At 47.1% G+C, this 15,735-nt stretch overlaps 1 protein-coding gene across 3 annotated transcripts in view; it reads left to right on the top strand.

Moving 5' to 3' along the window:
• The window catches only part of LHFPL3 (LHFPL tetraspan subfamily member 3), a 529,678-nt gene that overhangs the window by 476,702 nt on the left and 37,241 nt on the right, over positions 1 to 15,735 (top strand). The window contains exon 3 of one of the 3 annotated variants that reach the window (XM_080665922.1): positions 2,086 to 2,133. The exons of 1 other annotated variant lie outside the window; for it this stretch is intronic. In XM_080665922.1, coding sequence (XP_080522048.1) covers positions 2,086 to 2,102 — 17 coding nt within the window. In that variant the 3' untranslated portion in view covers positions 2,103 to 2,133. The remainder of the gene's footprint in view (positions 1 to 2,085; positions 2,134 to 15,735) is intronic. One more of the 3 variants, XM_080665923.1, reaches the window with a different exon arrangement.

Below are 15,735 nucleotides of genomic sequence, written 5' to 3'. Positions count from 1 at the left end.
CTAAGCAGAGACCTTCTCAGAGCACAGCAACCAGTGCTTGGGCACCACAGATGTACAAACACATGCCCTGCCTAGTGGGAGGATGCAAAGAGCAGGAAGCTAAGCACCACTGCAGTTTCTGCAGGGATGAGTGCCTACCTTGGGAGGCAGCCGACTCACATTTTCTGGCAAAGGTCAGTTAGGCGAGGCTACTAAACCAACGCTGATGTTCCTTGTCATTCTTCCTTCTATATTTCAATATTGCTTATATTTTTCATGTGAAATGATGCTTTTAGTACCTGACTTTCCAACTTGAATAAGCAAATTGCTTCATCCAAATGTTCACATCCCAAAGAGGGCCAACACCAGCCCCCATGCCTTTGAGAAACTAAGAAAGGGCATGAGGAGACAGAGTGACAGAGGAGAGGCCTTGAGCTTCTATCCTGGAACTTTCTGGGGCCATCAGTGAATAAGAAATGCCACAGTCAGGTAACAACCAAGGGAGAGAAGTAAGAAGAGGTCCAGATGGGAAGCAGGAAGCAAGAGGCCATAAAATCAGATTTGAGGGAAGGAACTGGGTGTCCCTGGTTAGAAGAGAGGACAGCCATTAACCTGGGTTTTCTGGAAAGCCACATGTGTTTCAACAAGGCCTGTCTCCGTTGGCCCATCTACATGTGCATATTCACTACTACAAGGTGAGGGGCAGATTCACTCTGAGGGAAAGTGAAGAATTACCTGGGCACTGGTACTGGCCAGCCAGGGACATGGAGTGATTAGGAGAGGCAGGCTGAGCCCTGGTCATCTCTACTTGCAGGTTCTTTTTAGGCTTAGATCCATTCTTTCGGGCTTCACAGCAATACCCTGCCACATGAGGTCAAAGCTGACAGAATGGCTCAGGGAAAGAATGGGGGAGAGAAGTCCGTCCTCCTGCATGACTTGGTCAACCACCTGGTAGTCAAGACCCACCCCGGCCTTGCACAGGAACCTTTTAGCAGTTATCTGTATGAGGCACTGGTTGGAAGCCAGTTAGCAAATGAAGATGCTGTCAATCCGAAGGGTTGATAATGTGTACACAGCCTTGACCTGTCCAACCTGAACCAGGCCTTGGGGTCTCATTGATCTGTGTTTATACTATCAATTTTATTTTATTTTATTTTATTTTATTTTATTTGAAATTTCTGGAATTGATTTTTCCCCCCAAAAAAAATACTTTTGATCCACAATTGGTTGAATCTATAGATGCAAAACAGAGGATATGGAGAGCAAACTGTATTCATTTTTCTTAAAAAGCTACTTCAGCCCAGCTCAGTTGGTTGAAACGTCATCCTAATATGCCAAGGTTGCAGGTTTGATCCCTGGTCAGGGCACGCACAGGAAGCAACAAGTCTATGTTTCTCTCTTTCATTAGTGCTCTCTCTCTCTCTCTCTCTCTCTCTCTCTCTCTCTCTCTCTCTCTCATTCAAATCAATAAACATACCCTCATGTGAAGATTTATTTTAAAGCTACTTCAAATTGCTTTGGTATTTGAAATGATGCCCTCAAGAATTATAACAACACATGGAAATATTGCTCACCCCATGCAGTTTTAACTTTGTGCCTTTCTCCTGAACCTTTTGATTGCTTCTTATTTTTCTTATTGAGCATCTACAATTCTCCCCGAGCCTTGGCTTTCTGTAGAAAACTTTTTATTGTCTCTTGTGGATGGTATTGCCTGAGGAAGCCAAAGATAGAGTAACAATAACAACAATGAGATTAGATAATGTTTGGTATTGAATAGGACTATTCCAAGTAGTTCATGTAGTATTAATTCATTCCACCCTCATTGCAACTTATGAGTTGAGCAATACTATCAGACCCATTTAACAGATGAGGAAACTGAAGCACAGAAAGATACTTGCCTAGAGTCACACAGCCAACAAGTGGCAGAGGCAAGATATGACACCATAGTCTGACTCTCAGAACTGCGCTTTTTCTTCATCACTGTGAATTATCTCACTATGAATGGCATGGCCAGGAATGACATTATTTTTAACTTTTAAGAGTAAAGTGCGAGCTCCTAATGTGTTTTACCTTTAACTGTTCTGTTTTTCCCTCCCAAACTCTCAGATGATGGAAATGCTTAAAGCAATCTAAGGTAGTGTGAGACCACACCATGTAAGTGTGAGCATGGCTCCCGTGGGCCCACCTGTGTTCTGTGCGCTTCTGCCTACGTTCCCGCATGTCCTCTCCGTGTGCTTGGATTCCTGCTTCCGCCGCTTGGTGCTTGGGCCGCATGAACCGTCGCTTTTAAGCCCTAGATCTGATATCTTTGTTCCTGAGTTTATATTTGTGCTTCTCTCCCTACAATCCCCGGCACATGGGCAGGAGCCAGAGCACCTGCAGCTGTCAGCCTGGCACCTCCCAGGAAGGAGCTCGGGGCCCCGGGAAATGCATTTGGGTATTGTTCTCTGACAACGATCCCTCAGATTGTCAGCTTTTAGGATTCTAATCACGTGTCTATGTTCTCACTGCAACATACTACTCCACCGTGCAGAAGCCTGGGGCGGCCTCTCTGTCTAGGCCATGGTCACCCATAGTGAGCCTCAGCCATGTGGTGTTCTGGGCCACCAGCCTCCAAAGGTCACTGCTCTGTGAGTCTCGGTAGGAGTGGATGCCATGTGAAAACAAGTACCATGGTGCCAAGAAACAGGGCTTACATTTATTATTTTCTCTGTAAGTATACATATGGCAAACACACATATATTGAACAAACCTGAGATTATGAAGGATTATTAAATCAGATATGGGCCCTGTTGGCCCTTCATTGTATACACACACACACACACACACACACACACACACACACACACAACCACAGTCTGTTTTGGTGTTCCTTGAATCTATATGAACTCTGTTTCTACTTTGAGTGAATCAATATGTGAAAAACTAGATTTATAGATAAATAACTTGGGGAGGAGAAATTTGTGCCTGACAAAGAGTAAACCTGGAACCTTTAAAATAAGATCCTACCTTACTATGCCTCCCCCACCTGACTATGATTTCAGGGTGGTAACTGATTCTTATTTTCAATCTCCAAGTTTCAAGTGTGTGTTGAATGGGAATTTGTTGGGAGGAAACTTTGCAAATTGTCAGAGATGATAAGAATTTAAAAATGGAAGGGGCTCTCACAAGATGTACAGAGCACTACTGAGCCCCCTGTGGTGTTGAGCCCCCAACCCTGAACAAGCACAGAATTCTGAGGCTGAAGAGATGGATCCTTCACTCCCAACCCCTTGGTCCATACAAAGTCACTGCAGTCTCGAGAGGGAAATTAACCGGTCCAAAATGGGGCAGAAACTGGGTTAAAACTCAGTCCTCCTCTTTCCATTACAGCATATATCAGTGTATTGACCCAGCTCCTTTCTCTCTGGTTGAAAACCCACATACACAGCCAGGAGAGGTTTTTTTTAAGTTAAGGAGCCTACATCCCAAGAAAGGACCTGGGTCCCAGTCCTGGCTCTGTCACAAAGTATCTGGGTGATCTTGGGAAAGTTACTGTGCCTCTCTGGACCCCAGGCTCTTCGTGTTTGATATGTATTTGAGAACAGCTGATTTCAAAAAGTACACAATGCTAAGTTTGCTCCTAACCTCGGTCTGTTTTTCACACCATTTCCTCCCAGCAGCATTCATTCCCCATGCAGGGGTCCTCAAACTTTTTAAACAGGGGTCCAGTTCACTGTCCCTCAGACCGTTGGAGGGCCGGACTATAGTTTGAAAAAAAAAACTATGAACAAATTCCTATGCGCACTGCGGGCCCGGGACGTGTCAGCTGCTAAGCAGGACAGGCAGCAGCACCCGGCGGGCCAGATAAATGTCCTCAGCGGGCCACATGTGGCCCGCGGGCCGTAGTTTGAGGACCCCTGCAAGAAGTTATAGTTGGGCTGTGCAAATGGGTATGACCCTAAACAACAAATCAAACAGAAAGAGGACTTTCACCCGGGGTTGATGTGTCTCAGTGGTTGAGCATTGACCTATGAACTAGGAGGTCTCGGTTGGATTCCTGGTCAGGGCTCATGCCCGGGTTGCAGGCTAGATCCTCAGTAGGGGTCATGCAGGAGGCAGCCAATCAATGATTCTCTCTCATCATTGATGTTTCTATTTCTCCCTCACCCTTCCTCTCTGAAATCAATAATAATAATAATAATAATAATAATAATAATAATTTTTTAAAAAGGGGGGAGGGTGGGGACTTTTCCAGCTTCTTCCAGGTCCTTCCTGTCCCTTTCCTAGGATAATCATTGTCCTGCTGAGACCTCTAGTGGCCATATTGGAAACTGCAGGCGTCTGAGGACAGGGGAGGAACCAAAGATACTGTGGGCAGCCCCCAAACCACACAGCCACGCACACCACAGTGGTCTGTGGAGGCCTCAGCCTGATATACTTTCTAGATAGAAGAAAGGAAGCATCTGTGTCCTGAGACCCCTGAAATGTCCCCAGAGGATTGGTGGCCTGAAGTATGTAAATATAGTGCCCCACTCCCACCCCCCAAAAAATGTCTGGCTTATTATAGATTACTAGAGGTCTGGTGCATGAAATTCATGCAAGGGACAGGGGTGTCCCTCAGCTCAGCCTGCACCCTCTCCAATCTGGGACCCCTCGAGGGATGTCTGACTGCCCATTTAGGCCCGATCCCACTGGATCCAGGACTGCTGGTTCCCAATCCAGGACTGCTGGCTGGCTCCCAACTGCTCGCCTGCCTGCCTTCCTGATTGCCCTAACCACTTCTGCCTGCCAGCCTGATCACCCCCTAACCACACCCCTGCCAGCCTGATTGATGTCTAACTGCTCCCCTGCCCCCAGCTTCCCTCCTCTTCCGGCCTGGTCACCTCTAACTGCCCTCCGCTGCAGGCTTGATTGCCCCCAACTGCCCTCCCTTGCAGGCCTGGTCCCTCCCAACTGCCCTCCTTTGCTGGCTTGATCGCCCACAACTGCCCTCCATTGCAGGCCTGGTCCCTCCCAACTGCCCTCCCCTGCTGGCCATCTTGTGGTGGCCATCTTGTGTCCACATGTGGGCAGGATCTTTGACCACATGGGGGCAGCCATCTTGTGTGTTGGAGTGATGGTCAATCTGCATATTACTCTTTTATTAGATAGGATAGAGGCCTGGTGCACGGGTGAGGGCCAGCTGGTTTGCCCTGAAGGGTGTCCCAGATCAGGGTGGGGGTTCCCTTGGGGCGTGGGGCAGCCTGGGCGAGGGGCCTGTGGTGGTTTGCAGGCCGGCCACGCCCGCCAGCGACCCAAGCAGAGGCTCTGGTATCTGGTATTTATTTATCTTCTATAATTGAAACTTTGTAGCCTGGAGCGGAACCAAGCCTTCTGCTCCCTCCGTGGTGGTAGCCATTTCTGTTGGGATTTATGTATCTTCTATAATTGAAACTTTGTAGCCTTAAGCAGAGGCCAAAGCAGGCCAGGGCTGCAGAAGCTTGGCTTCCTCCATCGCTGGGGACAACCCTAGCTTCCTGCTCTCTCCAGCTCCATGGCTGCCATCATTTTTGTTGGGATTTATCTTCTATCATTGAAACTTTATAGCCTTAAGTGGAGGCCTGGTCCGGCCAGGGTGTGCGGAAAGCTTGGCTTCCTCCATCACCAGGGAAACCCAAGCCTCCCTCCTGCTCTCTGTGGCCGCAGCCATCTTGGTTGGGGTTAATTTGCATACTCACTCCTGATTGGCTAGTGGGTGTGGCTTGTGGGTATAGTGGAGTGGTGGTTAATTTGCATATTGCTCTTTTATTAGATTAGATTTCTGCCGGGTTATCCATGGTTATTCATGGTAATGAGAACTCTGCCTTCTTTTGTGCTTTCAGTTATTCCTGCTTAGTTCAGGGATCTACTGGAAGTTCTAGATTTAGCCAATCCTTCTTGTCTAGGTTATAGAACAGACCTATAACCCCATTTTTATCTGAAACCAAACTGAGCTCCTGGGAGTCCAAAGCTCCAGCCACCAGAAGCCTGGTTACTTGGCACACCCACACACCATTTGCTCTCTTAGGGCCCTGCCTAGGGGCCTGGCTCTGGGGCCAGTGGCCTGCACTGCTCTTCCAGACATTTGCCTCCTGGCGAGGAAGGAAATAAGCCCTCCGACACCACTGCCTCCCACACTCTGACCCTCAGTAAACAGCTTACACCTGACAGACACAAGGCTGAATTGTTGTCATTGCTTTAACCCAGTGGTTCTCAAAGTGTGGTCCCCAGACCAGCAGCATGATCATCGCCCAGGAACCTATTAGAAATGCAGATCCTTAGGCCCCACCACAGACCCACTGAATCAGAAGCTCTCAAAGTGGGGCCCAGCCGTCTGTGTTCTACAAACCCTCCCGGTGCTTCCAAGGCTCAGTCAAGTTTGAAAACCACCGCCCCAGGCGTGGATTCACAACTGTCAGTGTACACAGGGGCACAAACTCTCAGCTTCTTTAAAATGTAGGTACTGACCCCTCACCCACAGAGATTTAGTAGTTCTGCAGTGGGGATGCAGAAATCTGATTTTTAACCCATCGTTCCATGTTATTTTGATGTGGGAGGCCCACCCATCACCACTTTGAGAAATCTGGCTCTAGAAAGAGCGGGGCCATCTTTGCAAGCACAGTTTAGTTTCCTCTCTTGAATTAGATGTAAGTATTGTTCTCATTTCTCTCCAGTCATGAAAGAGGTTTCAAGACGTGTATCAGAACACTCCGGGTCTTTAGAGGGGGTCGTACTGTTCCCTTGACAAATCGGTGTTTGCTGCCACGGTGAGGAAAATCGCAGTGGAGTCTGCATCATAATCCAAAAGTGAAATCCTCCTCTGGAAAGAGATAATGACTGAGAGGACAGAAAGTGCAGGGAACCTGGGCTTCTTGTGAGGCTGGCGTCTGGGGTGCTGAGCCAGGCCCGGGCACACAGCTGTGTGCAAGTCCATTAGATGGCGCATAAACTTGACTCATATGGCCTCTGCTTTTACCCCTGAAAAAAATAGAGTTCATTTTTGTGAATGAAAAGTCCTAACTCTCCTCAGTGCAACTCTGGGTCCTACTGGGAGCTCCAGAAGGGATTTTCCATTGCTCTTCTAGCCCATTTAACTTCCCCGCCTACCCACCCCTCCAGTTCTCTTCAGAGCACCCATGCCTCTATGGTGCTCGGGTTCATTGGGGTGTGCTCTGAGAAGACTAAAATGCTGAGTCACATTTTCAAAGATCTGACAGGAACAGAGCAAGAGACTTAGCACTGACACTTCTTATTGCCACCTGGGATTCTCAGTCATTGTTTAGGCACCAGCTTGCACAGACACTGTCTGCTTAGGACAACACTATCAGGTGAAGCCTCTATTCTTTCAAATCATGTGGATAGAGCAAGCAAAAAGCTGGCTCCCTCCCTTCCTTCCCTTCTCCCTTGTTTACCCCCTTCCTTCCATCTTCTTCCCCTTAACCATTTTCCCATGCTTTTTTTCTGACCTTCCCTAAGCTTCTGTGATTTTTCTTCAGCTTTCCTCCTTCCCTCACCTTTCTTCCTTTTGGGCCTCACACGATCCTGAAAAGCAGGCACCCCCACCCAGGAGCTCAAAGAGACTCACAAGCATTCACAGCTGCAGCCACATGCATCCTGCCAGGCAGGGAACACCGCCTTAATTTACCATGAAGCGCAATTAAAAGACAGAGCTCCCATCTCCTCGCACTCAGACAGAGGGAAACAAGAAAGGGAAGAACATCAGAGGAAGATCCACATTGTTTAAAATCCTGAGTGGGCAGGAAAGAGAGGAGGGGGGAGAAGTGAGGGCAATCCTGAAAGGAGAACAATTGCTTCTCACATCAAAATGTCAAAACCCTATTTAGGAGCCAAGGATAGGCAGGGCTGGCCTTGCTCCCCGGAAGCACGGGCTCTCCTCTCCCCTCCCCTACTTATTCTTGGCTCCTGCACCAAGGCCCATGTAGTCCCACAGGGGATCTGAGCTCAGCAGAGCCCCCATGGTTGGAGATTAATGTTCTGCAGCCCCAGACTTGACACTGTGTCTTATGCCTGAAGTCTGATGGGACAGTGGATCATTGGAGCATGCAGTGTGTTGGGGAAGCTTGGAGATAGCACAGGATGTCCTGCTTCCTGCTGCCTCCACTTCCATCCTCCCTCTCCCAACCCCCATCCCATGTCCCCAGCTTCCCCAGGGGATGGAGGGTGGGTTCTCAGCTCACTCTCCTGCCCTCTAGAACCTGAGCCCTGCCTGGCCTCCCCTCCCTGTGCCCATCCAATGACCACTGCCCTCAAGGGCCTGGTGTAGGTGGGGAAGGTCACAGTTAGCTGCACCTATCCTGCTGCCTCTTGGGATACAGCATAGCAGTTGTCATCCCACCCAGGACTGGCAGTGTGCCTGGTGGATGTCAGGAAGCTTCAATGAGGGACGAACTGACTGCTCATTCCTGAACCAGATACAGACGTTGCAGTAATGAGTGGGGAGTGTCATCTGTCCTCCTTGCGTTTGGGGAAACCACATGGGAAGGGAGATTCCCCAGGGCCTATCCCAGGCCAAAGAACAACATGTCAATCCAGGGCCTGGAGGTGAGGAGATCCCAGCAGCCAGCAGGCCTGAGTAGGCACACAATGTGGATCTCCTTAGCACCTGTGAAGGTCCTGAATATTCCTGTGCCAGATGGAGTGCTCCAGCCAACTCCCTGGAGCCCAGTCTGTGCCTGCGGAACCTTCTTGTCCTTCTTCCAACCTTTCTGAGGCTGCCTGTGTTTGTCTTTTCTAGCCAGCTTGAGGCATCCTCCAGGGACAAAATATGAAGTATGATTTCAATGATTGCACAAATGAGTTAAATGCTCTGACCTTTGCATTTAAAACTGGCATTGCACAAATGAACGGTAAAATTCATGCTAATAATTTACATTTTTAATTTACTTAGAATGACATTAAATATCAAATAAAAGACACCATGACTGGTATCTTTAAATATGAATATATTTAATATAGCTGAACTGCACACTTAAAAATGTGCAAGATGTACCTGTAATGTGTAATGTAAAAAGGTTAAGATGGCAATTTTATGTTATGTGTATTTTACCACAATAACAACAACAAGAAAAAGAATAAAAACAAATGCCATGACAAAGCAAGAGAGAGACCACAAGAAAAAAATGGGAAAGCTTTGTATTTTAGTACCTTTAATGGCACTTTTTCCTTCTTTTTGGATAATTTTCAGCTAGTATTGGGCCTGCATATTATGCAGCTGATTCTGCCTGCACCACACAATCTCCCCTGATGGTGGGGGTGAAATTCTAATCTTGTTGGGGGATATTCCCAATCTATGGCTGAGGCTACTTTTTTTAAATATATTTTTATTGATTTCAGAGAGGAAGGGAGAGATAGAAACATCAATGATAAGAGAGAATCATTGATCAGCTGCCTCCTGCACACACCCCCCCCCCCACACTGAGGATCGAGCCCACAACCCAGGCATGTGTTGTGGCCAGAATCGAACCCAGGACCCTTCAGTCCATAGGCGACGTTCTATCCACTGAGCCAAACTGGCTAGGGCATGGCTGAGGCTACTTTCAATCTTAGTACCTATTCATCCGCAGGAGGAAAAAAAGAAACCTAAATAATGAAAAGGCAAAGAGATTCCTGCATTTATATGAGCACCCGTCTCATTCCTAGGTGATCTCGAATATGCACAGGGTCGAGTGAGAGTTCTGTATTGTGGTCAGTTCATTGATTATGAGACCCTCTTCAAGATCACAGCTTCTGAGAGAGAGCCAAGATGGCAGTGGAGTAGGTTAAAGGTACACTCACCTTCTCCCGGGACCAAAGTGAAATCACAACTAAATTATAGAACAATCAGCCTGAATGATCAACTGAAGACTAGCTGCAGAGAAGTCTTATAACCAAGGATTTACAGAAGAAGCCACATGGAGATTGGTAGAAAGGGTGGAGACATGAAAAGGGCTGGCCCCGCTCCCACAGGTGGTGGCTGAGATTCCAGAGGGATATCTCAGCTGTGTGTGGGGTTCCCCCTGAGAAGTGTGGGGTCTCAACACCAAGCTGGGATCCCTAGCCCATAGCACCAGAGCTGGGAAGAGGTGCCCATATAACATCTGACTGTGAAAATCAGCAGGAATTCTGTCCACCAGAGAGAGACAGCAGACTGCTAGAGATACATTGGCTTCTTAAATGGCCAATGCACAAAATCTCATTCACAGCCACTCACCTTGTGCTCCAGCAGAGGGAGGGTGGGGCTGTGTGAGGAGAATCAGGTTTGTGGCTTTGAGGAGAGAATTAAAAGGGACAGCTGCCATGATACCTGTGCTGAGTCCCTCTCCCACACCACAGACACCATCTTCCTTGGGTGGAGCAATCCCCTCCTTATGGCACCAGCCTGGGGAAATGCAATAGCCCCACTCTCTGAACTCTCTGTAGCCCCACCCTTTGGAGCTCGGGCCCTACTGAGGAGTCAGCAGCATGGTCCAGGGTGTAGAAGTCTAGGCAAACTTCAGGAGGTATCAGTGACTAAGTTGTGTAGCTATTGGGGGCCATTCCCCGCGCACTTTCCCATTAACCTGACTGGAGCCTCCGCCTCATGGGAGATCTGCTAGCCCCACTCTCAGGACTTCCAATGGCCCCCACAACCCCTCCCACTCAACTCCAGTGGCTCCATCCTGCCAAGGTCTTGGAAGAATCCAGGACAGGCTAAGTTGTATGGCTCTGAGTCAAGAGCTACTCACACTACCTTACCCCAAGCCTGACTGGCACCTCCCTCTCATAGGAGATGGCCCCACACTGCTGAGATCAGGCTCCTGGCAGAATCTTGGACAAACTGAGTTATGTAGCTCTAAGATGGGGCCATTTTCCCTTGCATGCCCAACCAGTGAAGAGCCCTCCTTTCACATGACCAAATCTTGGTCTGTTTGGACCTGATAAACTCTACTGGCCTCACCATGACAAGTCCCTAAGACCTTGCCCCACCACAAAGGTGCACAAACACCCAGCAGGTGACAGCTAGACTTGGCATATACTGGGACATTAGCTGAGTGACCTCAGACCCAGCAGGGGCACCAAGTTTGAACCTGTATCAATCTGGTGAACACCACTTGCCCCTACCTGGTGACTCACTGAGAACTTACCTCATGTAACTCAAGTATCATCAGATGCTCTTTCAGTGACAGAGTCTAACAAGCAGCCAACAGATGGAGGCAGATCTTGGGGTGCCTTCAGACTTTTACTGACCTTCCCCTGGGCTCAGTGCTGGTGTAAGCCATCCTTGGTGTGCAGCTTGATCCTTCTCATGCACCCAGGCCCAGCAGAGGCAGCCACAAACTGGGGATCACTTTGTAGCTCCAGACAGGTTTCCCAGTGCCAGTCATAGACAGCATCTGACATTGACCTGCACCAGAGCTCCTCCCAAGAGGCCCCAGACCCACCAGTGGCCCGTATCAGACAATATCAGAGCAGAATCCAATTAGCTTCACAAGTGGCCCATCCAAAGGAGATCTCAACAGGCACCAGATCCTTCTGAGGCAAATTCCTATTCATGTAGTCAGCACGTGCACAGCAGTTCAAGCACTGTGGTCAGGGTTGATCCTCACAGTCAGCCAGCCTGAGGGTTGATCCACACATAAATGGTCCAATAGCAATCAAGGCTCAACTATAACAAGAGGGCTCATATAACCCACACAGAGGGCATTCCTGGAGCACCCAGCTCCGGTAACCAAGGAGACTGTGCCCCTGAGTCCCACAAGTCACCTACTACATAAGGCCACCCTACCAAGACTGGAGCATAGCAGATCTCCATCATAAATAGAAACAAACCCAAAGAGGCAGCCAAAATAGGAAGACAAAGAAACATTCCCCAAATAAAAGAACAGGAAAAAAATCTCTAGAAAGGGAGAAAAATTAAATAGAGCAATTTATCAGAAATAGAGTTCAAAAAATGGTTATATGGGATCAGAAGGAACTAACTGAGAAAGACAACAGCATCAAAAAGGACTTAGAAACCATAAAAATTACCAGTCAGAAATGAAGAATGCAATATCTGAAATGAAGAATACACCAGAAAGAATAAGCAGTAGATTGGTTGAATGAAGCAGAAGTTCAAATCAAAGATTTGGAAAATAAGGTATAAGAAAACAACCAATCAGAACAGCAAAAAGAAAAAAAGAATTTTTTTTAAATGAGATAGTTTAAGAAACCTTTGGGACAACATGAAGCATAATAACATCCACATCATAGAGGTACCAGAAGGAGATGAGAGATAACAAGGTGTCGAGAACCCATTTGAAGAAATAATGACTGAAAAATTCCCAAATCTAGTGGAGGAAAAAGACATACAAGTCCATGAAGCACAGAGAATCCCAAACAAGACGAACCCAAAGAAGCATACGTTATAATTAAAATAGCAAAGGTTAAAGACAAAGAGAGAATCTTAAAAGCCACAAGAGAAAGACAGTTAGTTACATACAATAGAGTTTTCATAATACTGTCAGCAGATTTCTCAATAGAAACATTTCAAGTCAGAAGGAATTGGCATGAAATATTCAAAGTGATGAAAAGCAAGAAACTACAACCAAGACTACTTTACTCAGGAAGGCTAGCATTTAAACTTGAAGTAGAAATAAAGAGCTTCCCAGAAAAGAAAAAGCGAAAGGAGTTTGTTATCATCAAACCAGTGTTACTAGAAATGTTAAAGTGACTTCTTTAAGAAAAAAGAAGAAAAACATGATTAAAAGAATAAAATTGCAATAAATACATACCTATCAAGAATCATTTTAAATGCAAATGGCTTAAATGCTTCAATCAAAAGACATAGGGTAGCCCTGGCCAGTGTGGCTCAGTTGGTTGGAGCATCATCCATGCACCAAAAAGTCACAGGTTTGATTCCCAGAGAACATACCCAGATTGCAGGTTTGATCCCTGGTCAACAGGATATGTACAGGAGACAATCAATCAATGTTTCTCTTTCACATCAATTTTTTTTCTCTCTCTCCCCCTCCTCCCTTCATCTCTCTCTAAAAATCAATAAAAACATGTCCTTGGGTGAGGATTTTTTTTTTTTAAATAGAATTGCCTTATGACCCAGCAATTCCATTTCTAGGAATATATCCAAAGAAACCCAAAACATTAATTTGAAGAAATATATGTTCATTACAACGTTATTTCTAACTAGAGGCCTGGTGCATGAAATTCGTGAACGGGGGAGGGGGGTGTCCCTCAGCCCAGCCTGCACCTTCTCCAATCTGGGACCCCTCAAGGGATATTCGACTGCCCGTTTAGGCCCAATCCCACCGGGCAGTCGGACATCCCTCTCACAATCCAGGACTGCTGGCTCCCAAATGCTCGCCTGCCTGCCTTCCTGATTGCCCCTAACCACTCCCCTGCCAGCCTGATTGATGCCTAACTGCTCCCCTGACAGCCTGTTTTCCCCTAACTGCCCTCCCCTGCAGGCCTGGTCACCCCTAACTGCCCTCCCCTGCAGGCCTGGTCACCCCTAACTGCCCTCCCCTGCAGGCCTGGTCCCCCCCAACTGCCCTCCCCTGCAGGCCTGGTCACCCCTAACTGCCCACCCCTGCAGGCCTGGGTCCCTCCCAACTGTCTTTCCCTGCAGGCCTGGTCGCCCCCAACTTCCCTCCTCTGCCGGCTTGGTCACCCCTAAGTGCCCTCCCTTGCAGGCCTGGTCCCTCCCAACTGCCCTCCCTTGCTGGCCATCTTGTGGTGGCCATCTTGTGTCCACATGTGGGCAGGATCTTTGACCACATGGGGGCAGCCATCTTGTGTGTTGGAGTGATGGTCAATCTGCATATTACTCTTTTATTAGATAGGATAGAGGCCTGGTGCACAGGTGGGGGCCAGCCGGTTTTCCCTGAAGGGTGTCCCGGGTCAGGGTGGGGGTGGGTTCCCTTGGGGCGTGAGACGGCCTGGGCAAGGGGCCTGTGGTGGTTTGCAGGCCGGCCACGCCCCCTGGCGACCCAAGCGGAGGCCCTGTATCTGGGGTTTATTTATCTTCTACAATTGAAACTTTGTAGCCTGGAGCAGAGCCAAGCCTTCTGCTTGCTCCGTGGCTGCCACCATTTCTGTTGGGATTAATGTATCTTCTATAATTGAAACTTTGTAGCCTTAAGCAGAGGCCTGGGCCGTCCAGGGTGTGCGGAAAGCTTGGCTTCCTCCATCGCCAGGGAATCCCAAGCCTCCCTCCTTCTCTCTGTGGCCATAGCCATCTTGGTTGGGTTTATTTGCATATTTGCTCCTGATTGGCTGGTGGGCGTGGGTTGTGGGTGTGGCTTGTGGGTGTGGCGGAGTGATGGTTAATTTGCATATTGCTCTTTTATTAGATAGGATAGCTAAGATTTGGAAGCATCCTCAAGTGCTGCTTCCAAATCTTGGCTATTGGATGAGTGAATTAAAAAAGGGGGGGAGGGTTGGGGTGGGGGGTACATTTACACAGTGGAATACTACTCAGCTAAAAAAAAAATTTTTTTAAAAAAGGAGGCCTTACATTTGCAACAGTATGGATGAACCTGGAGAGTATTATGCTCAGTGAAATAAGCCAGTCAAAGAAAGACAAGTACCACATGATTTCACTTATATGTGGAATCTAATGAATAAAATAAACTTACAAACAAAATAGAAAACATACTCATAGATACAGACAACAGACTAACAGCTGTCAGAGGAGAGGGGTGTTGGGGGCTGGCTGAAAAAGGTGAAGGGATTAAACAAAGGGAAAAAAACTACTAGACACAGACAACATTATGGTGATTACCAGAGAGAAAAGGGGTTGCGGGGAGGTAGTAGAAGGGAAAGCAGGGAATAAATGGTGATGGAAGGAGACTTGATTTGAGGTGGTAAACACACAATATAATATACATATGATGTATTATAGACTCGTACACCTGAAACCTATGTAATTTTATTAACCAATGTCAGCCCAATAAATTTTTTAAAAAAAGAACACAGCTTCTTACACTCAACACAGATTGTCTATATTTCCCACATATTACAAATAACTTAGGTCATTTATCACCCTCCTGTTTGAAGCCTTGCACCTTGAAAGAAAATAAGCTTGTAGCTCCTCATAGCTCTAGTATGAAAACAGGGAATAAAGTGCAGAAATTATCATTTCTGTAGCACCATTTTTCTACGTAAAATTTGTCCGGGCTACACTTTAAATGAGATTTTAAAAAGAGAAGATAGCAACTTGACCCTTCCAGGTTAAGGAAACTTTATCTAAACTGAGATTGCTATGGTTTATAAATTCCTCAAAATTACTCTTCATGGGCTCATGATGTAGCCACCCAAACACACCTTTTTCTTCACTTTTGTGAGCCTCAGTAAGCTTTTTAGGCAGGCGTGGGAAGCTTAATCTACTTCTATACTATTCTCTTGATCAGCTTATCCTAGATTTGCAAATTGAGAAAAATTCATTCCTGGCATCAACAGCCTGTTAAATTGGTTCTGATTAATAATTGAATCTTAAGACCCTTTCAAGGCAACATTTACAACAACAGATTAGTGGGGAAGGGAGAGTGATGCCGTGTAGCACCATGTCATGGTAGAACAGACTGATGATCTTAACTGGAGGTTAAATGCAGAGGCCAGATTCTGGGGGAGTTTAATTTCTGAGAAAAATCATAGAACTACACAGAAACTTCTCCCGTGCAGACACGAAGACCTACCATTTATTTCCCATTCATATATGTTAGGTGCTGATCTAAAGGCGTTCCTCTAGTAGGTGGAGCGTGACTACAAGTCATATTCTTGTAG

The sequence above is a fragment of the Plecotus auritus genome (assembly GCF_963455305.1).
Source record: "Plecotus auritus genome assembly, chromosome: 4".
Taxonomy (NCBI): domain Eukaryota; kingdom Metazoa; phylum Chordata; class Mammalia; order Chiroptera; family Vespertilionidae; genus Plecotus; species Plecotus auritus.
The sequence above is the reverse complement of the archived record's forward strand: the minus strand, read 5'-3'. Positions and strand labels throughout refer to the sequence as shown.